Raw genomic sequence first — 25,794 nt, 5'->3', positions numbered from 1 at the left:
ACCAAAGCCTGAGGTCCAGGTCACCCGGCTACCGGCGAGGAGCTGGGGGGAGTGTGAAGACCTCCGTCTCACAGATGGAAGCAAGACTTGAGCTGAAGGGCCCTGTGCAGGGATCCTACAGCTGGGCGAGCCCGGCTGCCCTACCCCACTTTTGCCACCTTCCGGGCCCGGGGATCCAAACCTGCGAGACACCACGAGGTCTGTGGGTGAGAAGCACCAGGTTTAATATTAAAATCTTTCTTTAAAAAAAAAAGTACACAGAGAAGAAAAGTTGATGGCATACAAAATAGCACTTCTGTTGTATAAATGTGAGTTAATGTGAGTCCTAAAAATACTTGTAAACCTAGGTGATTACATCTTTGGTACCGTAGTGAGAACCCACGCCCTCTCCTTGACCAGGCTGCGGGGGTCCTGGGGCGGGGAGACGCCAACCAACACAAGGGGCTGGTGCCCAGAGGCGCTGACCTTCCCTCACCCTCCGTCCAGCCCTTCCCCTGCCAGCAGTCTCGGCCACAGCCCTCACGCCCCAGTTCCCTCCAGTGCCAACTGGGCTGGCAGACACAGTGAGGTGAGCATCCCCGGGCAGACAAAGCCATGTTCTACGGTTCCTGCCTCAGGGTGGGGCAGCTGGCAGGTGGGAAGACACCCCCCAAAGTACCCACCTCTTGCGCCCCTTCCTCAGGTCCCCCATCCAAGGTTTCTTGTCCGTTCACTGTCCTCTAGGTCTGCAGCACAGACCTGGACAGCAGGTACGAGTGGCGGGCTGTGTCAGGTGGTCTGACTTGCCGTCTCGGCCTCCTTTGCCCAGAATAGCTCCAGAGGTCATGTGGGTGCTGAAAGGGGTCCCACGGTCTCCCCATGTCCCTGGGGCAGCTTCTGGGGGCTTTCCAGGACACTGGCTGTCGCTCAGAGTCAAGGCCTGGGCAGCTGGCCTTTGGGGACTTGCCAGGGGCCTGGGGGAGGGGCACAGCTCCTGAATGCCTGGAGTGTGCTGTGTAGCCTGGAACCTCCCCAGACCCCAACTAACCCAGGATAGAGGTTTGGAGGGTTTATCTTTGCTTCATCTGGGCAAGTGTGCAACCCCTGGAATATTCTAGAATGTTAGTGCTGGCAGGGCACCAGAAGTCAATGAGTCCAACCTGCTCATTTTTCAACAGGGAAAACAGAGGGCGAGGGATTCCTCCAAGGTCTCTTAGCGGGTCCAATGCCACATTGGTCCATACACGTGGACACCTCTTGCAGGCACATCAACACACTCATCACAGACGTGGGGCCCATCTGGCCCTGGAGACTCTGGTGAGTGGAGTAAGACTGGCAGTGATGAGGAAAAAGACCCCTGGATCCATGGGGCCAGGAAGACACGGACACAGGCATGTTACGGGGAGGTGTACCCCGAGTGCCTGGGGCAGGGGCTACAGGCCAGGGTGTCCTGTCCTTGGCTCAGCCCCCAGCATTAATTAAGCTTGGAAGGCCCCAGACCAGCCTGGGCCTGGGAAAGCAAAGACTGGCATTGAGGGGAGGTGGCTTCTGGATGAGACAACACTGTCCAAGGCCAGGCCCTAGCTCAGCCAGGAGCCGGAGATGCTAGGGTCCCTTCCCCAGCTCTTGGGCAGGAAAAAGTGCAAGGAGAGAGCTGCAGCTCCTTGAGGGGCAGCTGGCTGAACAGAAAAAAAGTTAACCTACCACCTCATGAACCTTGAGCATCTCCTCAGGGATTCCAGCCTCCATATCTGTCAGCCAGGGTGAGAATCCCAGATGGTGGGTTGCCAAGCCCACCTTTCCCATCTTACAGATGGGGAAACTGAGTCCCCTGGGAGAAGCCTGGCTCAGAGTCACATGCGCTCTCCAGAGGCAGAGGACCGGTCATGGTCCCTCCAGTTCTCTTACCTCCTAAGCCAGCCCCAGGGGTCGGGGTGTGATGTGCCAGGGGCAGAAGCTTTCCAGAGGGGACAGCTGATGGGAACAGCCTGGCTGTTGGGAGGCTGGGCCAGGCCAGGAGGCACAGGGTGCTGGGAGGTAGAGGGGGAGCTTCGGGTAGGGCAGGGTGGGGGCCAGCCCCTACAGGAAGCTGTCCTCCGCCTCGGCCCGAGGCCCAGGGCAGCTGGAATCCGGCGGCCGCTTGGGCTCTGGCTCCACCTGGGACTCAGGCTGGGGCTCTGGCTCTGGTTCCTCTTGGGGTTCCAGGGGGCTGTCACAGGAGATGGTAGAGGAGGTGTTGACTTCATTCAGGGCGGAGCTAGAGGCGGAAGGCAAGTGAGTGAGAGGCTGGGAGGGAACCACAGTGAAATAATACCAGCCTTAACGTAGAGCTTTCTATCTATCCACCCTTGCAGCATGCACCTTACACATTTTAACTCACTGAATCCTTGTAAAGACTATGCAAGGCAGGCGCTGTGAGGAAAGTGCAGCTCAGAGAGGTTACATCATTGCCTTGCATCACACAGCGGGTAAGTATAGGAGTGGGGACTTCAAAGCAGATCGAGTTGATTGCTCACCTGTCAGTGTCTCTCTCCTGCATGCCTGAATGTATAATGATCTCATTTAATCCCCACAACAACCTCCAAATGGAAGTATTCTTACTGTTTTCATTTTACAGTTAAGGGAACTGAGGTTCAGAGAGGGGAAGCAGCTTGTCTGAGGGCACCAACATTCACAGCCCAAGCTGTCTGAAACTCTGAGCTCAACTCCTCTATACATTGGCTACTGGAGCCTTGGAATATTTTGGGCGTGGGTTTGGCCACATGGGGAACATCTAGTCCAGGCAACAGCTGGCCTTCCTCCAAAGCCCTCCCCATACCGTACCATCACATCCCGAGGCAAAAGAAAAGCACGAATCTCCTCCCCAGTCTGAATTCTGGCCTGAACTTCTGTAGGTACCTCTGCCTCCCTGTGCCAGGCTCCCTGGGGTCCTCAAGGCATGGTGCTAAAGGACAGACCACAGGGCTGGTGATGCCCATAGAGTAATACATGGCGTGCTGGGGATGCGAATTAGATTTTCCTCTTTTCCTCCTTAGGGCTAGGACAGGGCCTAGAGAGGGGCCAGAGAAGATGGCCTGTGGAGGCTCCTTTAAAGAAACAGCTACCTTACAATATATCCCAGGCCACTTTCTCTTACCAGCCTGCCATTTCCACTCGAGGTCATCAAAGGTCAAATGAGTTCAATTCTCTCTTCTATTCACTGGCAGGAATAAGTACTCACCCTAGGTAACTTACTTCTAAGGCAAGCCCGATGGCATGAAGACACAGACAGACACACACACAAAGACACACACACACACACACACACACACACACACACACACACACACACTCTATGCACCCTACTGCTTTGGGTTGCAGGTCAGAATGGCTACCTGGCAAGGCTGGGGGAACCCTCCAGTGGTCCCTCATCAGCAACCTCGGGTTTGGGGTCAGGCAGGGGGATGATATAGTCGTTGTCACCCTCGTTGGGCTGCACAGCAGTGTAGAGGACGGAGCTGGTGTCCAGGGGGGATCGGAGGCCATTGAAGCCGGGCAAGCGGGCTTGGGACCGAAGGACGGCTGGGTGGTCGCTCCTCAGAAACTCCTCATCCACCTGCTGGTACTTCTGCTCGGCAGGGCAGGAAGAAGCCGAGACACAGGGAGGGTCAGACCAGAAATGCCTTTAGGGATCATCTAACAGGGCAGGTTCTGACCCAGGCCCTCCCGCCTCATGTAAATAAAGCACCTGGTGCTCCGAGAGGAAGAATTGCCCAAAGCCCCACAGCTGAGCTGCTCTCCTACCCGGCCTCTCACCAGACAAGATGGGCTCAGGGTCACCCAGGGAGGGGACGGTGATCGGACTAGCACCCGCAACGCTAACCCTTCCCCCACTTCAGGGTAGACAGGCGCGGGCTCTCTGCCTGCCATGGCCTCCCTCGCTACTGAAGGGAGACAACTCCCTTCCAACTCACTGGAGCTGTAAACAGATGTGGTTGGGAGTGGGCTTAGGAATGGACTGAGGGAAAGGGCTGTGTCTGGGCCAAAGGACACGTGCATCCCCCTCACTGCAGCTTCGTAGTTGGGCAGCGAGGGTTTTAAGGCCCTGCTGGCTCCATAAGCCTTGTATGAGCCCGCCACAGGGTCCAAGTGGTCAGGCCCTCAGCAGTCATCTCGCCTGGGGTTGTTCAAACTTGTGACGGAGGCCCAGGACTTGGTCTGGGTGCAAAGGCATGAGGAAGGATGCAGGATGAAGGGGGCTGTAGGCTTCCTGCCCCCACTTTAAATTAATCAGCTTCCACATAGGATTTCACTTTTAAAAACTCTATGCTGCTAAAAGAAACTACACTCACAGCTCCAGCCCATCCCTTATTAGTACCAACAGGGAAACTGAGGCCCAGAGAGGGGAAAAGGATGGTCCCCCAAATACCAGCATGTCACACAGAGCCTTGTACCCTGTGTCTACTTCTAGACCAGAACTCTCCGTTCCCCACCCCAACCCTGCCTCAACGTACCTTTTTTTTTTTTTTCGGTACCCGGGCCTCTCACTGTTGTGGCCTCTCCCGTTGCGGAGCACAGGCTCCGGACGCGCAGGCTCAGCGGCCATGGCTCACGGGCCCAGCCGCTCCGCGGCATGTGGGATCTTCCCGGACCGGGGCACGAACCCGTGTCCCCTGCATCGGCAGGCGGACTCTCAACCACTGCACCACCAGGGAAGCCCTCAACGTACCTTTTTGTAACCCTCGCCCAGCAGTCTCTCGAGAAGCAGCACCAGCTGGGAGAAGGGGGGCCGAATCTCAAACTTCTCTTCCCAGCACTTCTGCATGATCTCATAGCTGGGGAGAGGGGCAGAGGGGTCAGGGTCTCTGGCTCAGAGTCTGCCACCTCCCAGAACAAGGGGAGTAATGAAGAGTTTGGAGGGGAGGGCTTTTTCCATTACTGCACCTGCATGTTCCCTTGGGAAGCCCTCCCACCATCCTCAGTTCAGTGGTCCCATGGGATTGATCACACCTTGGTGAGCACATGACACGGGCATGGCCAGTAGGCATTTTTATCCCCTTAGCTCAGTGGCTGGTTTTCTGGATGGGCAGGTGACCCCAGCTGAGCCCTTGACAGTCACCTCTGGACCTTTCACTGGAACTATGGTGAAAACAGCTAGGACGTAGCCACTTGGACGGTGCCAACCTGAGAGTGAGGCTGACGCGGAGGAGAGCAGAGCCCCGCGGTAGGATGAGAGAGTGTGGATGATGTCTTATGAACAACAGGATCCAGCTATACCTACATTTGTCTACATCTCTGAACTAATAAATCTATTTTCGGCTTAAGCTGGTAAAGTTGGATATCTACTGTTTGCACCCAAAGTATCTTCCCAAGCGCTCCACTCACATCTCGTCAGAGGCGTGGGCAGGCTGGGCCATGCGGTAGCCCCGCTTGATGGCATTGTAGAACTGCTCGTTCATGGGCAGCTCTGGGTACGGGGTGCCACCTGTTAGGGAGCAGAGACAAGAAACACAGGCTCAGGTGTGTCGGAACAGTGGCAAGAATCTTCTTCCATGGGACAGGGAGAGGCACACCAACCCCGGCGTCGGTGAGGGTGCAGTGGCCTTGGCATAGGGAAATGTGGGCTCCCTCATAGGCTCTGGACAGAGACTGCATGCCTCCCCAGAATCAGAGAACCAGAGAATGCCGGAGCCAAGCAGGCTTTTTGATGTCACTGTCCAGATTCAACTCTACTGAGATGGGGAGGTAAAGAGATCCAGAGAGGGCAAGAGACTTGCCAAGGTCACACAGTAACAAGAAAGAAGCAGAGCTTCTGAGCCCTGTCCCAGAGCCCGTCCCACAGCCCCACCAGGATGAAGGTGTGAGCGGTCAGGGCGGACGCTGCGCCGTGAGGCTGAGGACTGGAGGAAGAAGGAAGTGTACCCAGGGTGAAGATCTCCCAGAGCAGGATCCCGAAGGACCACACGTCGCTCAGGGTGGTGTAGAGGCTGTTGAAGATGCTCTCGGGGGCCATCCACTTCAGAGGCAGGAAGGTCTGCGGGAGGGCGGAGGCTGCTGAGTGCAAGGAGGGGCCGGGCCCCACTCTGCACCTGGGAGCCGGGAGGAAGCCTGGCAGTTCCCACCCCCAGCTCTTTCTCACTTCTCGGTCCCTGAGGGCCCATCTCTGCTTGTGCACGGTTCCCACGCCCATCCCTCTGCTGGTCAGAGGATCAGGAGGCTGAGTTTCTTTTCGCACAAGCTGGGGACATGGTAACCCCTGTCCATGAGGGAGAGCCCCAGGGTCTGAGGCTCCTCATGGAACAGGCTCCTCTTCTTGACCCTAGGAAAGGCCCTGCTGGGGGGAGGAAGAGACGTGCCAAGGTGTCACCCAGCTCTCATCCTAGCTACCTTAGATCTCTGGGCAGATTCCTACGTGGGAAGTGCGGACATGAGTGGGAGGCAGGATGGTCACCTTTGAACCAAATACTGCTTGCCATCTACTCATCTGTCTTAGCCTGTCACCTGGGCTTCTTCCTCTGTTCACCATCGCTGCTGGGACAGCACATTTGGCCTGTTGCCCCTTCAACCTCCCCAGGACCCTTTACAGCTGGTCCCTTGCCCCCTGCCACGACCAGCAAATCTGAGCCCCCGGCCTACCCCACGGGCCTCGGCGTCTCACCCCCGCCCCATGCACAGCTAGTGGCTCCCCTTCCCATCCCTGCACACAGGGCTAGGCAGGCAGAGCCCATCGCCACTGGGCAGGTCAGGCCACGAGAACCCTGTCCTGATCTCCCATGAGCCACAGCCACGCGAACCATGAGGACGGGGAAAGGCACTCACACTGCCTTTGGAGATGTAGTTCGAATCCCGCATGATGTCACGAGCCAGGCCAAAGTCGCAGATCTTGACCAGTTTGCCCTCGCAGATGAGCACATTCCTGGCTGCCAGATCTCGGTGGACACACTGGGGAGGGAGGAGACGGGAGCTGAGACCGTGGGAGGCAATTCTGGGGAAAGACTCTCCGTGTCAGGGGCTTTGGGAAATATGCATCGCTGCTCGGGTGTGAGGGGCCACCAGGTGTGAGGGCATTTGCCGTCCTCACCCGCCAGAGGGCTGCCGTACGGGGCCATGTACTGGGAGCACCCTGGCTGGCTGGGTGACCCACCTCCCCAGGACCCCACTGTGCTCACTGTGACCACACATACATTCTTGGAGGCCAGGAACTCCATGCCATTGGCCACCTGGTAGCTGAAGCCCACAAGATCCGTGTAGCTAAGTACTGGGGACTCGTTGATTAAAGTCACCCGGCAGGTCCTCTCAGGAGCTAGGGAAGAGCAGAAGGACACCCACTGTCTTGTGTCTCCCTGGGGCTAGAGAACTCCTGGCCTTTGGCTCGTGGAGGCTGAATGTCCCAGAGAGAAGACTCCTGATCCTCTAAGCCTCCCACAAAAGGAAAACAATTTCCAAATATCTAACTTAAATTCTCCTTCTTTATCAGAGCCCTCATTGGCCAGAAAAACTTTTGGCTTTAGCCCTGGGCCACCTTTGCTCAGCCTGGCCTGCCTGCTCTTTAGGGACTCTAGATCAGCCTGGCATCTGTAGACCACTCTTTCCCGAGGCCCCAGCAGGTCAGGCACCCCTGTGCCCACCCTAGCTCCTCCCCTCCCTGTGGACTGTGTACACATCTCTGGACCCAGAAACAGGGGGTTCATATTGGGGTTCCACCACACAGCAGCTTTGGGCAGGTGGCTAGCCTCAGTTTCTGCATCTATGAAATGGGCACAAGGTCACCTTCCTAGCAGGGTTGTTGCCAGGCTGGGCAGAGGAAAGGTTTTGAAAAGAATGTATGACTACATGGGACTTCCCTGGTGGTGCACTGGTTAAGAATCTGCCTGCCAATGCAGGGGACACGGGTTCGATCCCTGGTCCGGGAAGATCCCACATGCCGCAGAGCAACTAAGCTCGTGCACCACAACTAGTGAGCCTGCGCTCTAGAGCCCACGAGCCACAGCTACTGAAGCCCGCGCGCCTAGAGCCCGTGCTCCACAACAAGAGAAGTCATCACAATGAGAAGCAGCCCACGCACCGCAACGAAGAGTAGCCCCCGCTCGACGCGACTAGAGAAAGCCCGTGCGCAGCAACGAAGACCCAATGCAGCCAAAAATTTAAAAAAATTTAAAATTAAAAAAAAAAAAGAATGCATGACTACATAGGTGTGAGGACCCTGTGCACACCCACCAGAGGGGACGTAGTTATCATAAGGAGCCATGTAGTTGGAGGACTCGATGTCTGCGTATTTGACGTCCCCTTTCATGTCCAGCATGGGCACGTAGTCCACTGACTCATCTTTGCTCATGTCCATGTAGCCACCATCGCTCTCCCCAGGCAGGGACACATGGCTGGGGGCAGAGGAGCGTTACAAAAGGAGAAGCACAGGCTCGTCCCTCTCTTCCCCTTCTTGCAAGGCCCCATCACTCATGCATTTCTTCTCTCCCTCACTCTCGCATGCCCACACAGCCTGTCACAATATGAATGACCATGTAGTGAGCCCTTCCAGCCAACCTCAGACCCACGCTGAGCTGGACACTGGGTCTGCCAAGATGACCTAGGACCCCGGGTGTGTCCTCAGAGAATTTACGTCCAGGGGTGATTCCAGCAACCCAGGACCAGGGTCACAGGAAGGGCCTGTACCCAAGTGCCTTCCTGTGGCCACTACAGCCCCGTCCAGCCACGATGCCCTGCAAGTGGGCAATGAATCGCCTTAATGCCTCTGCCTGCAGCAGCAGCTCCCCCGAGAGCTGAGGGACTATGTACACGTGTCGTTGGGGAGGACACGGGTGAGTTTTAATGTCTTTTAATGCTATTCTGAACTTACTCTTGCCTCTGCAATAAACACGTGTAGCTTTTGTAATTAGCAAAAGAACAAAGAAATGTTATTTTTGGAAAAGAAGAAGAAGAAAGGGGATGAGCTGCCCTGGAGGCACTGGAGAGACTGGTGTGGGGAGGAGGGGGGAGGCTGTGGTGAGGCAGGAGTAGAGTGTGGAGCACTACAGAGGGGGTCATCCTGGGACAGGAGGGCCCCAGGTGCCCCCTGTCGAGGACAGGAGATGAGATGGGGTGGGGTGAGGGGTCAAGGAGGTCACCCCCTCTGAGCCTCCAGAGCGCTCAGCGCAGGGCCTGGCACACCACGGCAGTCAGCAGGTGGTAGCCGATGCCACCATCATCGCCACCGTCATTGTTTTGCCCACCTCTGGGGTGGCCAGGGGCCAGGTCCTGAGCCGGCTGGTGAAACAAGTGAAACCTGGTTCCGGGAGTGGCTCTGCCCGCCCTCACCTCAGCTTTCTGTCCTGGACAAGGAAGGAGTGAGCAGGCGCTCCCCAGGCCTCCCCACAGATTCAGGTCCCGCCCTCCCTCCAGTACCTGGGCAGCGGGAGCCCAACGGGCAGGGCGTTGCTGTAGAGCTCCGCGCTGGGCGGGCGGCGCTTGTTGGAGCAGCGCTGCAGAAAGGTGTGCTTGTTGCGGTGTAGGTAGTCCACCAGGTCGCCGTAGCGGCAGTACTCGGTGATGATGAAGATGGGCCCTGCGGAGGGACAGGCTCAGGGACAGTCCCCGGGGGGGGGGGGGGGTCTTCCCATCAGAGCCATGAGGCTAATGACGGGTTGCACGTGGGTCAGCAAAGAGGCTTAGGTGCCAGGCAAACCTGGACCTTCCTGACCGTGAGCAAGGCACTTAGTTTCCCTGAGCTTTACTTTCCCCATCTATTAAATGGGGCTAGTAATATACCCACCCCAAAGGGCTGCATTGAGTATTCATGAGACAATGCCTTTGTCAGCTCAGCTCAATGCCTGGCAAGTAGCAAGCACAGGGTTAGCTGTTATTGATAAAGCTGATTCTGGAGCCCAGGATACAAAATAAACAAAGGTAACTCTTTATTACCAGGCTACTGTTTAAATTCAAACACGATACATTGACTTAAAGTCAATCAGTGACAGCTTAAACATACTGGTGGAATCAAAAATTTTGAAATGTGTGATCACTGCAGACATAAGTTGGCCTACGTACACAGCGTACTTCTGTATTCTGTCTTTGTTGCACAATACCGAGGAAAATCCCAAATCTCACAATAAGAAGCTGCAAATAGTGCTAACATTTTTTTTTGGCGGCCTAACTTGTAATCAGAGCTTCAAATAAACACATTTGGCTGGAGAGACCTTATTCTATGATCCGAGTGACAGCAGCTCACAGTCAGCAAGCTAGTTGGTGGGCTCCAGAGGTGGGGCTATAACTCATTTCAGTGTCACAGGAGCTGTCACTTTTGATAGCTTTTAAAAGGTATTGTAAACAAATAAATAAGTAAAAATAAAATAAAATGTATCGTGAACATTTTTTCAGTGTCAGAGAACCCCTTGATTTGGAAGCCGCCAGGACTGGTGAACTAAAGAGTCCTTTGGTCTTGAAGGTGATGTGATTTGGTGACTTGCTAAATCCCACACCCATCTGCCTCTGTGAAGTGAGGGCACCAGACAGGGTGCACGGACCCTCCAGCTGCAGTGTCCTGTCCGTAAACTGAGGAGGGGGCGGGGAGGGGCCAGGCTTTGGCCACTGGCACTTCCCCAGAATCCTCTAGGGGTGGGTTGTACCTCCTTTAGTGCAGGCCCCCAGCAGGTTGACCACGTTCAGGTGGGGCCCGAGGTGACTCATGATCTTCAGCTCCGACATGAGAGCTTGCTTCTCGCTGCTGCGGGCTGTGGCTGAGGGAGAGAGGGGGCCCTCAGGCTTGGTCCAGTCACTGAGGCCCCGCAGACGCCCCACTGGAGCCTATTCCGGCTCTTCTGTCCCAGGCTGTGCTGTAAGACCCAGGTGGCTGAGGGAGATGAGGACCCGTGCACAGGAGAAGAGGAAAGAGGATGGGAGGAAGATGGAGGAGGACAGGAGGCTCCCGGAGGAGGGGGCAGGGTGAGAAAGCCTCTTTCCCAGAGCAGAATCAGGAGTGCTGCTGGCTCTGGTGTGAGTGCACTTCCTGTGCCCGGAGAATCAGCGTGAGGCCTGCTCTGGGAATGCCTGAATGTGCGGGGAGGGGGCAGCGGAGAGGTAAGGGAGGGGCGGGCTCCCAGGACTCACATTTCAGCATCTTGACGGCCACTTTCATGGTAGCCTGCGAATGGCTCAGGCCGTGAGCCGTGGCCTCCACCACCTGCCCAAAGGCCCCGGAGCCCAGGGTGCGTCCTGAGGAAGAGATGATCTCTCAGCTCCTGGCGCACTAGGAAGCTGCACCCCCCTACACTCTCTGAGGTCAAGCTAGACATCCCTCAAGCCACCCTGGACTTAAGGTGTTTCTCCGACGGACCCTCCTAAAACCACAGTGCTTCGCAGACCATCCTGGTCTCGCCTAAGTCCTGCCTGCTTTCTGGCCCCTCTTTAGTCCCTGGAGGCCTTCTTCTCCCCACAGAGGGGAGCACAGCTCCTCCACGCTCTCTCAGCCTCTCCAGCTAGACTAAGCGCAGGCCTGGCACTCAGCCTGCCCTCGACTAATACTTCCTCTCTCGCCATGAAGGGGTCTCATCTCACACCATCATTGGATCATAGGACCTCAACGTTGGACGGTCCCTGGGGGATCATCTTGCCGCCACTGTACAGAGGGCGGGGCCCTAGGGCCAGAGAAGGCAAGACGTCAGCACTAGGTCTCAAAGCTAATCGTGGCAAGGCTGTGCTCAGACATCAGTGTTCCCACCCGCCTCAAGTCCCCAGACTGCCGCTTGAGGCCTCCCTGGGCTGACCAAGCACAAGCTGGTCCCGCGGCAGCTCCCAGGTGGAGTCGTAAGGCAGCTGCATAGGGTCCACGTAGATGTATTCATGGCCATCAGAGCTCACAGATTCAATCACTTTCCATCGGATCTCATAGCGTGGCTTCTGCAGGACCAAGATGAGGGATGGATCATCAGAGGGGGACCACTAGGTCCAGCTCCTTATGAAACAGATGGGGCAGGAAAACCTGAAGCCCAGAAAGGATTAGGGGCATATCTGAAGCCGTACAGCAAGTTATCAATAGAGCCATGGCCTTCATGGGCTCCACGGAACAGATGTCGAGGGAGGTGCTGAGGAACAGCTGACAGCTGAGGGGCAGGCTCATCAGAACCTCCGCACCAGCTTCTCCCAGAGCCTGGGCCGCTCCTCAGATGGGAAGACGGGAGCAGGCAGCCCTGGAAGGTAACATAAAGCAGGGACATTCTACAGGATGTGAACGGCCCCTCCCCACGCTGGATCAGTTACAGTGGGAATCTCAGAAAGATATAACCTTAGAGTGTTGAAATCATAGGATGTTGGAGTCACAGGATTGGAATCTGAGAATGATAGAATCATGGGGCGCTGCAATCCTATGGTGGAATCATGGAACGGTGAAATCTCAGAACAGTCCCTTGAAATGACAGATTTAAAGGATTAGAACGCCTTTCAGTAGAAGCCTGGGAGTCTCTGTGGGTCAGAGTTGGAAGAATGCTGGAGCCCGTGCAGTCCACCCTGAAGGTCCCATGCCCCGTGGTTGCGATGGGCAGGGATGATGCCTGAGCAGGACTCTGGATGGAAAGCGGGGTGCACAGCAGAGACAGGGCACCCTGGATGGCCTGGACCAGGCCCACGTTGCCCAGGCTGCTGGGGTTGAAAGCAGCTCAAACACGCAGCATCACTTCACACCTGAGCTCCACGCTGGGCCCCGACCATGGCCCGATCCTCCAGCAATAGGGGATGGCAGGGGGGGTCCATGCAAAGAATGGTGTGCCAGTCTGCACCCATCAGGCAAGGGTGGGGCTTACCTTCTGCCAGAGCATGATGAGGATGATGAGGGAGATGATCGTGAGCACCACCAAGGCCAGGATTGCTGAGATCACCACCACCTTGAAGGGTAAGGCTGGAAGCAGAGACAAGAGCTGCTTATGAGCAAACAGGGCGTTTGGCAGCTCCCCTCCCTTCAGTCCACCCCTGGCACCACAAATCGCTCTCTGCCCAACCTGCCCCATCCCCCTTTGGCCTATGATGTCACACCCTTAGCCTCTCCCCTCTGGGCCACACCTCCAGCCCCTTGCATAAATACCCCATGCCCTTCAGTAACTACCCCTGGATCACTACTGGCCTCCAAATCCCTTCAGCCCTTGCCAGGGTCAGTCTGGCCTGTCTGCCGTAGCTCCAGATTGGATGCAAGCTCCTGACAGCTGGGCTGTGGTTCACCTCTCCTCTGAATCCACGCCCTCATTGGGGCTGTCACTGCTAGGACACAGCCTGACTGAGAGGCCAATGGACCCAATAACTGAGCTCCCATAGCCTGAGGCATCCAGACTGCAGAAAGGAGCCGGTTTCCTCCCCCATAGTGATGGTAGTTGTAAAGTACATCGGGGTGTGGGCCAGGGAACTGGGGTAACCAAGTAGGGCCAACTCTGGGTGCCCCCCCCAAGCCCTGAGTGTCCTCTACCCCCAAAGCCTCAGCCTCTTTGCTGCACAGATACCCACTCCTTCCCACTCCCTCCACATCCACCCTAGCCAGACCCTCACCTCCCCTGTCCTGCCCCTCTGGCCACCCATGAAGTCCCCTGGGAACTCACTCCCTCCTCCTGTGTCACCCACCTGCCCTTCTCTACTCGCTAGAGAGCTCTGTCCCTCCTCCTCAGGGACTCAGACCAATATCACTCCTCTCCTCCTTTTCCCCATCCTGGGAAGGAAGCCTGCATCTTCTAGGGAAGCCATTTCCAAGTAAAAAGAGGGGCCTTCATCCAGCCTTGGAAATTCCCCGTGGGCTGGTACATGGCTTCCTCCTCAGTGGCACACAAAAGTTTTACTTCTGCTTTGCTCAGAGCTGGTCTGCAGGTGCCCACTTGCTCAGGGATATGTGTGCATGTGTGGGAGTGTGAGTGAGATAAGGCATTAAAACCCATCACCCATCCCACCACAGGGCAGGGGGAGGCAGGTCTGCGTAGAGCAGTATCTGCCTGTATAAGCCCATGGACCTACCTAAGTATAGGCATAAGTGTGTCCAAAACACCTCGGACAGTCTTCATATCTCTGCTTGCACTGGCTTCTGTCTTCTCCTGTAGCTCCCTCCTTTACTAGTCCCCTCCCCCTTATCTCCTCCCCCAGCCCCTAAATATATACACTCTGTTCTCCAGCCAGGTTGAATTCCTTTCATTTCTCTGAACCCACTTTGCCTCTGGGCTTTTGCAGAGGCTGTTCCGTCTGACCAGAGCACCATTCCTCACCAGGCTAACTCCAGTTATCTTTCAGGAATTGACCTAAAGCTTCCTTTTACCAGGATACTTTCCTGAATCCCACAGCTGGCTATGGAGCCCCTTCTCCCTTTAGGCTTTCCCCCCAAATGCTGACCCCCACAGTGAGGTTGCCTAGTTCCTTGTCTGCCTCCTCTCTGGACCGTGGGCACTAGGAGGACAGGCAGGGCTGGGCCTTCTCCAGTGAGAAGCTGCGACCCTCTGACTATTTACTGAATGAGGAAATAGGTGAAAAAATGAAGCACGTGCACGCAGGTCCACGCATGCACAGGGACTGGCAGGCAGCGAAAGCATCTGGGCACCGCAGGGACTGTTCATACGGACAAGAATTATGCATGGATGTGTACCTGCTAACAGACATGCACGGCACAGCAAGCATATGTGTATGGGGATTGCGTTGCACAGTTTTACAAAAAGGTGTGCTGCATCTCCACGCTTACAGACGTGCACTATGCCAGTGTGCACACGTGCACGGGAGTTGTACATTGTTTGCACACTTGTATGGGGATTGTGCACCTGCATGTACACGCCTACAGACGTACACACGTGGGTTTATATACCTGCCTGGGGATCGGGGTGCTCATGTACATGGTTTACAAACATACCCTCAGGGGGTTTACACCCATAAACATGCCTGTGTACATGCTTACAGACACACGCTCTAGCTTTACACATGTATGTGGGGATCGGGCATTCTTCACCACTTGCTTTACAAACCTACACTTGCAGGGTTTGCACCCACGTCAAGGATCAGGCATGCTCGCGTACACAGCTTAGGACACACATACAGTGCACATACAAAAGAAGACAGCACTGTTCATCGTCATGGTTTATACACATACACTCGTGGATGTACACATGTGTGGCAATATTGTGCTGCTGTGCAAATGCCTGGGAAGATACACCCACAATGCTCCTGAATGCCATGGCCCTGAACGCTGACTTTAGCCTGCTGTGGGCACAGGCACAGTTCCAAGTACAGCAGGGTTGAGGTGGGGGTGAGGGGTCGTCAGGGGCTACGGAGGATGGAGGACTCACAATGTGGCACCACGGTGACCTCCTGAACGTCTTGGCCCAGAAGGTTGTGCAGCGTGCAGCGCACTGACAGCGGCTGATCCACACGGCGCAGGCGCAGTGTGCTCACCACCTCGAACTCCTGCTCCTCTGCCCAGTATGTCACGTTCGTCTCCAGCAGGCTCTCCTCCTCGGAACTGTTCCCCAGTGGCGTGGGAGGCAGCTCCAGCGGACACCTGCCGGAGAACCAGCCAGGTCGGCTTCCAGTCCCTTGCTTCCCTATGCGGGTGGGAAAACTGAGGCCAAAAGCAGGCAGAGCCACCGGGTGGTGGTAGAAGGAAGCTGGGCGCGTCCAGTTCCTTTTTCCCACTGCCTGGTCCTGAGTTGGTTCCTCCCGTGATCCCTCAACTGACCAGCAGGGGCGCACCTACCCCAGAATTGAGAACCTGGATTGCAAAATCCACTCCCTTCCTTTGACCCTCAGGGTTAAGGCAAGGAAAGGCAACAATTTAGGTCATGCAGAGCATCTCCAAGAAGCCACATCTTCTAGGATATGGATCTAGCCTGGAACAGTGTTCCCAGAGGATGGTGCTGGACTAGATGACCTTCATTGGGTCCTTCCAGTCAGCTATGGGTACCCTGGGAGACCCTGGCCCAGGGTCTGCTCACCTTTTGAGGTCGCTACAGGTAGACCAGCTGAGGTGTGGCTGGGGCATGCCCCGGCCACGACAGCGGACTGTCTGCTCGCCGCTGGCAGGGTGGCTCTCGCTCAGCTCCAGCACACGGACAGGCACTGCAGGGAGAGGGGCACGGGCCAGGAGGTGGAGAGGTCAGGATAGACAGTCAGTAAGAAAGGCCCTCAGGGAGGACCTGGTCCAGAGTCTCCCTTGGGGGGAGGGGAGCTTCAGACTGCAGGTGAACATTAAATACCAGGAATCACCATGTGAAAACTGACAGATTCCCCTTGTGGGTACTTCAAAGGGAAAATCTCAGTAGGGTGCTAGTCTGTCTTTAACACCTCTCTGAGATTTGCTAATCTTCCCTTTTAACAAAGAGAGGGCAGGCCTCAGGATCAGAGCCCTGGACCGGCAAGAACATGCAGTTAGAATTTAATAGCACTGTTTTGTTTTCTCAGAGTTTATTTTAGTGGTTGCTTTATATTTATGACATGTGATGCTGATTTTCCATCTACAGTGGAGAAGTTCACTTTTCATTCAAAATAAATTTATTTTTAGAGAGTCAATTCACAAAACATTAAGTCATTATTGTGTCATTTCTCTGCTCAAAATCCTGCAGTGGCTCTTCATTTCAGTCACAGTAAAAGCCAAAGTCCATACAAGCGCCCAGGAAGGCCTACACAATCTACCTCTCCTGTCCCCCCAACTGCCCCGTCTCAGCTCTGACCTCATCTCCCACCGCTCTCCCCTTCACTCTGTTCTGGCTACACAAGCCTTTCTGCGTTGCTCCTGCCTTTGCACTGCCTGGTGTGCCCTTCCCCCAAATAGTCACTCGGCTAATGCCCTCACCTTCATCAACTCTTCACACAAATGTCATCTCCATGCAGCCAATCTTGATCATGCTATTTGAAATTGTAACTCTCCCCACTCCCCTGCCCCCAGGACTCTACCCTCCTTACCGAGCTTTTCTGTTTTTTTTTGTTTTCTTTCACAGCACTTGTTTGTTACCTTCTAACCTTGTACATGGTTTGCTGTTTTTTCCCCTTTTTTGAATGTTTATCTCCCCCGCACTGGGATGCAAGCTCCACAATGGCAGGGCCTCAAGAACCTTGAATGGACTGGCATATTGTAGTTGCTCAATAAATATCTAATTAGTACTATAGTGTAAGTGGTGTGTGAGAAGGAAAAATCATGCCACTGGGATGTGAATGCCTGAGGTTTTGTAAACACCAATCTAGCCCAATGACCTTCTCGTAAAGCTGTGGAAACTGAGGCCCAGAGAGGGGATGTGCACGCAGCAGTGGTCAGTGTCAGAGCCTGGCCTAGAACCCAGCCTCCTGAGTCCTGGACTCTCTCTTCTCCTCCTCCTGTGGGTGGATGGACAGTGTAGGAATGGCAAGACCATGGGGGTGGGAGGGTCAGGGGAAGGAAAGCAGGGTGGAAGGCTCCTCACCGTTGACCTGCAGCTGGAAGGAGAGCTGGGCTTCAGCATCCTCATGGAAGGCCCGCATGGTGTAGCGGCCAGCTTCAGCCACCTTCACCCGCACCAGTGTCAGTTCTGACACATACCTGATGAGGAGGACAGGCCAGGAGACCCAGCTGTCAGAGCTGGAAGAAGTCCTACAGCCCCCACCTTTCTTGTAAAGACAGAAAAACAAGGTCCAGGGAGTGGAAGGGGAGTGTCAAGGTCACATGGGTATCAGTAGCAGTGCCAGGACTTTTGAATCCCCACCCATAGGCAGCTCCAGTGAGTCAAGGGGGAGGGTTAGGACGGATGGGGTGGGGGGCGTGGTGGAGGGGAAGCACCATCTCCATCCGTCCACATCTCATCCCTTTCAGAAAGGCCTGACACTGCTTTATTCTAACATGCAGCACCTCAGGTCAGTCTGCTAATCTCCAGCCTCAGGGCCACCATTCTTGCATAGGTGCAGTGGCCTGCCTGCACCCTCTTCTCCAGTCATCCTGCCTTTTTATCCGTGGCTGCTTCCGGCTGACTCCACCCATCACAAGGACAACTAAACATCTGGGTGATCGGATGACCAGAGTCCGTTTTCCCCTCTAGACAGGAAACTCTAGGAAGGCTGCAACTGTCTGTTCTGGTCTATGCAGCATCCCCAGTGCCTGGCACAGGCCCCTGGTATGGCGCCTGGCTTGTAGTAGGCTCTCAGGAAAGATGGGCCTCGATAGGTTTGTCAAGTAGCTTAAGGCTGTGGGCTGCCTGCCGGCTGCAGAGAATAGTAACTTCAAGAATGAAGCGGACAGGCCGCCGCTCACCGGGTCTCAGACACATTGCGCGTGGACAGCGCAACCTCGCCGGCGCCGGAGTCACCCAGGGTCCGGTTGTCCTTGAACCACATGACAGTGGGCGGCGGGTAGGCCTCGAACACCACCTGCAGTGTCCGGCTGCGGTGAAGCTCCGCGAATTGTACAGGGTCCAGCTCTCCCAGCAGCCGCACGTAACCGCTCTCTGCAAGGGGCGGCCGTCAGGGGCGGGGCTATGCCCGGCCTCCAATGGGGCAGCACCTCCTGGGGGCGGGGCCTCAGGCTTTAGGAACTGAACCAGCGAAGGAGTTACCTGAGTTGGGGTTCAGGTGGGTACTGTGATGGACTGGAGCAGGAGCCGAATTTGGGGCTGATACTGGTTTGGGGGCTGGGCTCAAGATTGGGACTGGGGTTGTAGTGCTCTTTGGTGTGCTCTGTCTCAGGATTGTGGCGGAGATGGGTTACAGCCTGGCTGAATTTGGGGATGGGGCTGCCTGGGCCGGGGATGGCAGCTGGGATTTAGAAATCGGGCTGGGGCTCAGGTTCTGGCTAGGCGGGAAGTCTAGGTTGGGATTAGGATTGGAATTGGGGCTGGTACTGTGCTTTGGTTTTAGTTTATCCTGAAAAAGGGGCTTTGCTTGGCACTAAGGCTAGAGATGGATTAGAACATGGCTGACAGTACCCCAGGGCTGTGACAAGGTCTGGGTCCAGTTCAGACTGAGGGCTGGGGGTAAGCCTAAGGCACACACCGACCACGGTGACATTGATGGCCTTTTCATCTCGATGGTCGCTCACACTTTCTGATACATTGCAGATGTAGGTCCCTGAGTCTCCCAGCTCGGCACTGGGGATGTGCAGGATAGAACGTATGTGGGGCATTTCAAAGAGGAAGTCGGTCACTGGCTCCACCAGCCGCCCACTCTGTAGGGAAAGTTGGGGCAAGCCCCCCACATCAGGAAAGGTCCATGAAGTCAGGCTACAAGCCTGAAATACCCATCCCTGCCTGTCCCTTCCTCCCACCCGTGGCCCGGCATTACCTCCATGCGTGGGTATGTCCACTCAAAGTTGACCACCTCATTCCCAGTCACAATGCACATGATGGTGATGTTCTCCCCTTGGCGGACCACAGTCTGCACCGCATTCACTGAGACGTTGATGGATGACACTGGTGGAAAGAGACTGGCTTAGGGCTGAGGAAGTCACCCCCCAGCCACCAGCACATCCGTTTAGGGAGGGGGTGGGGGTCCAGAGAGGGAAGGGATAACTGGTGTGGAAGATTCACTCTTTCAACAAATATTTATTAAATACCTACTATTCTAGGCACTGGGGCTTTAGCAGGAAGCACAACAGACAAAATTCCTGTCCTCATGAAGCTGACATTCTAGAAGGGGTAACAATTTTGAAATCAAAGTACTCTCTGAGCATCTGAGTACAGAAGAAATTTATTGAGCACAACCACATACTCTCCATCTTTTGTTTTATTTAATCTTCACAATAATCCCACTAGGTAAGCAGTCAGTATTATCCCCATTTTACAGAGGAAGAAGCAGACTCAGAGAGATTATGTGTCTTGTGCAAAGTCACTCAGATGGGAAGTGGCAGAGCTGGGATTCAAACCCCACTGGTTCAAAGCCTGTGCCTTTGCCCACCGCAGTAGACAGCCCAGCTCCACCACTAATGCTTCCTGTGACCTTGGACATACTCCATCCTCTTTCTGAGTCTCAGTTTTCTCATCTGTAAAATGGGGCAACACACCTGCCTTCCAAGGCTGTAGTGAGAATTCAGTGAAAAATGGAATTGCACACTGTGTTATCCGAAAGGTCTGTACCTCTGTGGAGGGTCATACTTGCCTCTGCTGAGCACCAGGCCAGAAAGGGGGCTCACCCTGGAGGCTGTAGACATAGTAGGCATCCGAATCCACCTCCCTGTCCCCGATGGTGGTTTTGCAGACGTAGGTCTTGTCCTCAAAGGTACCAGAGAAGCCACGTTGGTGGTCATAGGCGATGGGCAGCGGGACATCCACCTTCTTCTCATGCAACGTCACCACCAGTCTCGGGTCCGTCACTCGGCACGGAATTGTGGTCTCAGTTATTTCCGTGAGAAAGATGAATAGTTCCTCGGGGTCAACAGGGAGGAAGCCCACAGTGGGATCTGACACAGGTGAAGCCAAGAATACGAGTCAGAGGAGCTGGGTTTCTGGCTATGCCCTGCTTTTCTCGGTTACCTTGAACAGGTCTCTTTCTCTCTCTGGGCCTCAGTCTACCCACTACAGAATAAGCATGCTCTCAGAGGTCCCTTCTAGCTTTAGCATTTGATATGGACAGCACTGGCCTGAGAAAGAAGATAAGTTGCAAGTGGAAGGGCAGCTGGTACCTGGAGCTTAGAGAATGGGGAAAATGAGATGTGGAGGCCGAGAGGGTGCATACTGGAACCAGCTGAGAATGCAGAGTTCTTGGGAACCGGGAATGGGGTGGGCTGGCAGGGAGCAGACAAATATTCAGAGCAAGGGGTGGGAGTGAACATACTCCTGGACTGAACCAGGCTGGATTCCCTGATTCATCTGCATTTCTGAGACAGCTGTGTTTCACCATATCAGTAAGGCACTTTCTGAACTTCCCCCAGATGCCTGCAGTTGAGAAGAGGAATAAGGGAGTGAATACACAGGCCGGGGGCCCTCACCTGGCACAAAGATGTAGAGTCGTTTTTGCTCGCTGGCCTCCAGCCCATGGGAGCCTTTGTAGGTACAAAAGTATTCTCCTGTGTCTAGCCCAGTGACATTGGTCAGTGTCAGCACGCTGGAGAAGGTGCCGTCCTGGCTCATGGTCATTTCCTGTGGGGGCTTCTGGGACATCCGTTCCCACACCACTGGAGCTGGACCCGAGCAGGTCAGAACAAAGGTGCTGGAGAGATTGAGGACAAGCTCTGGCCCCAGGGGTGTGATGACCAGGCCCCAGGAGGCCTGTGGTCCCAGCAACAACAGCAAGGGCAGCAACAGCACCTGGCCTTTGGGAGAGGAGACATCAGGGCACAAGAGCATGAGCACCTCTCCCCACAGCTGACCCTGAAGAACACACCTCCCTAATCCACAGAGAACACAGACTGGAACCCATGGCTCTGAGACCTGCTTGCCCGGGGCCTGGTCTCCAGGGACTCCTTCTGGCCTCCTGGCCTCTTGACCTCAGTTCCTAGAGACCCCCAGCCTTGGAGTCTTTCTGCAGTGCAACTTTCAGGCTGCAGGCATGTTCTCTCAAAGGCATCAGGAAATCCTCGGGAAGCAATTCCCAGGCCTCTAGTTCCTGCATTACTTCCCAGGTCACTTTCTGAGCCTCTTCCCTGCAGCTGCCCCAGATGTCCAGGTTCTGCCCCAAATCCCAGAGATGGCCCTGCTTGGGGAAGTGGTGGCCAAGGTAGTCCAGAGTGAGGCAGACTGGGACACGAAAGATACTGAGGCCCCTGGAGGCTGAAGGGGACTGGGGATCGGGGGATGTCAAGTGATTGGTTTCCCCTCCCCTTGCTGACACCCCCCGGGGAAGGATTCTGTAAGCCTCGCCCTCCCCACCCTGGCCCACTTCGGCAGGGAACATGAGGTGAAAATAAGCACCCACTTAGACGGGTGGGTGCCCAGCCGGTGGGTTGGTCATCTTTGGGTGGGCCTTTGGCTGGTCACTGATTGCCTGGTCAGCATTGATTGCCTGGAGAAGCCCACCCAGACTTGGGAGCTTACAGTCAATGAGGGGTCCAGGCAGGGAAGGGGAGTCCCCCACTGGAACCAGACTGGCCAGACTAGTACCAACAAGTGCCGACAAGAGATGGGAGACCAGGGTGACTGTTAGGGAACGGGGTGGGGACTGCTGGTGAGGGGACATGGGGTGCGGAGGGCCAAGGCAGGCAGAGGTCGACTGAGGCCTCCGAGCTGAGAGGTGGGCAGTGGAAAGAGGCCTTCACTGAGAGCAACTGGAAAGGCAGGGAACTGGTCAAGAGCAGAGCAGTGCCCGGGCCCTGGTGCTGGCATGCACCCCCCCGCCGGCTCCAGACCCCACTTAGCTGGCTCCCCAGGGCCTTCTGCCCCTGCTCCGAGTCTACCTACCTTCGAGGACAGGAGCTCGCATGGCACTCGGAGGCCGCATGGTATCCTGCAGAGTTAAACAGGGGTCAGGGCCCAGAGTTGCCAGAGGCAGCGCCAGGGCCCCTCTTTGCCTGGGTCCTGCAGAGTAAGCCCCAGCCTGAGCCCCCCAGCCTCTGGATCCCTCGGGCTAAAGTCAAAGGCTACTCAGAGCCCCCTCCAACAGGGCACTCATGCCCAAGGAGCTCCCTCCCCTGTGCCAGGCCCATTCACAGGGTGCCTGGACCCTGCTCTGGCTCTGCCTCTACCTCCCTGATGGCCTCGGCCGAGACCCCTGCTTCTCCCTGGGCCTTGGTTTCTCTGTATGTATGTGGGGGGCGGGTCTTGGGCTGGATGGTGTCCAGGGGCCCGCCAGCTCTAACAGCCTGTCCTCCGGGTGACAGTTCCAATACCAGGCTCTTATCTGCCAGGACAAATATTTGGGAAAGTGTGATGAAAGGCCTAGGGGAGAAGGAGGGGGTAAGCCAGAACCCGGAGAACTCCCACAGCTCCACAAGCACAACAGGAAATGGAGGCGGCATTGGGGAGGGAAGCGGGGGCTGTGGAATGTGGGGGGCACACCCCCCCCCCGCACTGGCCCCCTTTACTCAGCCCCAAGCTGCCCAGGGAGGCCCAGGAGGGAGGGGCCGGGGGCTGGGCCCAGGGGAGGCCGCCCTGCACAGCACGGCTTCAGCGGTCCTTGGAAACTGTTGAATCCAAAGCCCCCACCCACACCTCCAGGGTCCAGATGGGGAGAGTGAGGCTCTGAGAGGGGAAGAAGTTTACCCGAGGCTACACAGCAGCGCTTGTCCTGGAGGGAGACAAAGGGACTGGAATGATTGAGGTAAAAAGACAAAGACGCCAAGAGACAGAGAGAAAGGAAGCACCGGGTGATGGAGGCAGAGGGAGACAGAAGCAGGGACACGGAGAGAGATGGATCGCACTGCGTGCGTCTTTGCCCTACCCCTGCCCTTGGCAGCCCCTTCCGAGGGTCCAAAATAACCATCGATAGCCAGGCTTGCAAAGGTCTGACTGTAGGATCAACAGGAAGAAGGCCAGAAGTGGGTGGGGGTCATAGAGCAAGAAATGTGGGAGAGACCAGGTGACAAGGCAACCGGGAGAGTGGGGCTCCTGCCTTCCCTGAGTGGCTGCCCTGCCTGGCCCGGCTCCTAAGGCCACACACCGATTGCTCCCACTCCACTCTCATCTCACCCCTTTCAGTTCCCATGCCAGGGCTGGGATCCGGGTTTGAGCCCCAGCAGGGCTACCTCCTGCACCATCACTATCTCAGTGGCCTCAGTCTGCAGCTCTCAAAATGGGACAACGGCAAGTATACCACTTACAGGGCTGCACTTACACATTAGTCACGGGACACAGGCAATGGCCCTGGCTTGGGGTCGCTGGTCTCGGCTCTGCCCAGTGCCCTCAGAAGCTCCCTGAATGAATCTGCTCTCCTTCTCCTCATTCTCCCCATCCCTTCAGACTGGCCTGCCTGAGGGTCCCCTCTCCCAGTTGCTTTAGACTCAAAGCCCCACCAATCTGAGGCCCCCTCCACGGTGCCCTCCTCTCCCATCCCTCCTGCCCCAGCCCTCCAGCTGGATGCCAGGCCTCTTCCAGCAGGAGGGAGCAGCGCCGTGGCGGAGCCAGCATCCACCACAGAGGCCTATCTGTCCCTCGGTGGGTGCCCCTCTGGATCCCCCCTTCCTACCAGAGATCTCAGCCAAAGAAAATCGTTAGCAGCGGAGGCTGGGGGAGGGGGTCATTTCAGCCTCCCTGCCCCTCCCCTCCTGGCCTCCCTGGCTGGCCACACTGTTTATTATTCTAAAGGAGGAATTTGGTCGGCTGGCCTGGAGATGGGAGGTCACGGCAACTAGGACTGGCCTGGCTCTGGAAGGCTGTGGGCCGGGCCTCTGGGCGGGCAAGCGGCCTCCCCCACCACCCCCGACCCTGGCTTCTCTCCTGCTAGGCCTGGCGCTAAGGGGGCTTAGAGTCCCTGAGACTCTGAGCTTGGAGGGGCCTTCTTGAACGGGCAGCAGAGGCCCAGAGACGGACAGAGTCATGGCCCAGTCACACAGCAAAAAGACGGAATCAGGCTGCAGGGAGAGGATGGGCTGGGCACAGGAGCTCAGGGAGAGTGCAGCCACCTTCGGGAGAGTATGGACAACCAGGGATCTTGGACTGGCTTCTCTCTTTATGAAATGAGCATTTCACATGGGGCTTCAGACCTACTCTGAGACTGAGTGTGTCTCCAGCCCTCTCTGGGACTCAGTTTCCCCATCCACACAGGGAGAGGTTTGGATGGGTCATCTCAAAGAGCCATCGTGCTCTAAAACTGCCAGAGAGAAGATTCTGGTCACTATTATTCCTGCCGTGGTGGGTTGGGGACATAGGGACTGATGGGAGGAAGGGCAACATTCCTGAGGCTGACGTAGAATAAGAATCCATAACCCATCTCATTCCATGGATTCAATCCCCTGACGATTTGGTCCCAGATTTGCTGTGTGTACTTTGACAAGTTGCTTCCGTCTCTGGACTTCAGTCTTTCAGGTGACTTCCAGACAAATAAACGGGTGATGCGGACACTCAGGAGGTGGCAGGGGGAAGCGTGGTGTGGGCCACAGGCCGGTGGACTGGGAAGAACCAGAGTGGGGCTTGGGACATGACCTCCTGGGCCATCTTGGATGATTCCCTGACACCCCCAGTTGTCCATCCAATGCCTTATAGACTTCTGTGCTTCCCAGGGGCTGCTGTATTTCTAGCCGACCCCAGAGGGGCCCAGGTGGCTGATATGGGGGTGGAGGACTTGCCTGTGACCACTCCCCTTCTTCAGGGGCAGGGCTGCGCTCCAAGGAGGGACCACCTGGGACAAGGTGGGTGTCATAGTCAGGGAGGAGGCATCCCCCTTCCTGCCACACTCTCCTGCCTGGGGAGGCCCTTGGAGCAGAGAGAGGGAGGGGACCCTCGGAGATCCCCTGCTTCGCACATGAGGCGAGTTCCCGTGATTCCTCCTATCTTGGCCAGGTTGGGGGTATGAGGACCAAAGATGAGATAATTGCCCAGCTCCTCACAGTGAGTCAGAGGGAACCCCTCCCTTGGTCCAGGGGAGAACCCCAAGTGAGCAGAGGACCGCAAGCCCAGGAGAGCAAGCGTGCTTGAGGAGTCACTGTGAGAGCCCCAGCCTTCTCTCCTTCCTGCTCATACAAGCTTCCACTCCTTTCCCACCGCCTTAATCTAAATAAATCCAGTCCATCTTGGCCACATCCGCTAGCAGCAGCTTCCCTCCCTCGGGGTCCCGAGGCTCCCACGACACAGGCAGGCTGGGGGCGGGGGTGTGCTGCATGGCTGCCAGTGGGGAAGGCTTGCACACGGAGAGCACGTGCACACACAGCACAGGCTCCTGCCTACGCGCTCGTTCACACACTGCTCTGAAACACACCCGTGTGCAGCGGGCCCTGCGTGTGCCCAGCCCTCACGTCGGCACCGGACACGTGCACGCCCACACATGCACACACGCAGCTCCACGGTGCCCAGA

General features: G+C 56.1%; 1 protein-coding gene across 4 annotated transcripts in view; it reads right to left on the bottom strand.

Annotated features, from left to right (window-relative positions):
- Positions 1 to 201: 201 nt before the first annotated feature.
- PDGFRB (platelet derived growth factor receptor beta) overlaps positions 202 to 25,794 on the bottom strand; it is a 38,458-nt gene continuing 12,865 nt past the window's right edge. Inside the window, exons 2-23 of one of the 4 annotated variants that reach the window (XM_004280357.3) lie at positions 22,248 to 22,293; positions 20,840 to 21,163; positions 20,045 to 20,311; positions 19,198 to 19,325; positions 18,910 to 19,081; positions 18,173 to 18,365; positions 17,352 to 17,467; positions 15,891 to 16,014; positions 15,246 to 15,457; positions 12,747 to 12,841; positions 11,715 to 11,847; positions 11,059 to 11,163; positions 10,578 to 10,688; positions 9,358 to 9,517; positions 8,176 to 8,336; positions 7,143 to 7,261; positions 6,778 to 6,900; positions 5,881 to 5,992; positions 5,344 to 5,443; positions 4,688 to 4,793; positions 3,354 to 3,586; positions 202 to 2,236 (exon numbers count right to left, since the gene is read on the bottom strand). In XM_004280357.3, the coding sequence (XP_004280405.1) occupies positions 2,059 to 2,236; positions 3,354 to 3,586; positions 4,688 to 4,793; positions 5,344 to 5,443; positions 5,881 to 5,992; positions 6,778 to 6,900; positions 7,143 to 7,261; positions 8,176 to 8,336; positions 9,358 to 9,517; positions 10,578 to 10,688; positions 11,059 to 11,163; positions 11,715 to 11,847; positions 12,747 to 12,841; positions 15,246 to 15,457; positions 15,891 to 16,014; positions 17,352 to 17,467; positions 18,173 to 18,365; positions 18,910 to 19,081; positions 19,198 to 19,325; positions 20,045 to 20,311; positions 20,840 to 21,163; positions 22,248 to 22,287 (3,312 nt within the window). In that variant the 5' untranslated portion in view covers positions 22,288 to 22,293 and the 3' untranslated portion in view covers positions 202 to 2,058. The other 3 variants (XM_033406765.2, XM_033406766.2, XM_049707659.1) reach the window with 3 other exon arrangements.

This window comes from Orcinus orca, chromosome 3, assembly GCF_937001465.1.
Source record: "Orcinus orca chromosome 3, mOrcOrc1.1, whole genome shotgun sequence".
NCBI classification, from domain to species: domain Eukaryota; kingdom Metazoa; phylum Chordata; class Mammalia; order Artiodactyla; family Delphinidae; genus Orcinus; species Orcinus orca.
Note: the sequence above shows the minus strand (reverse complement) of the source record. Positions and strands in the feature narration are given on the sequence as shown.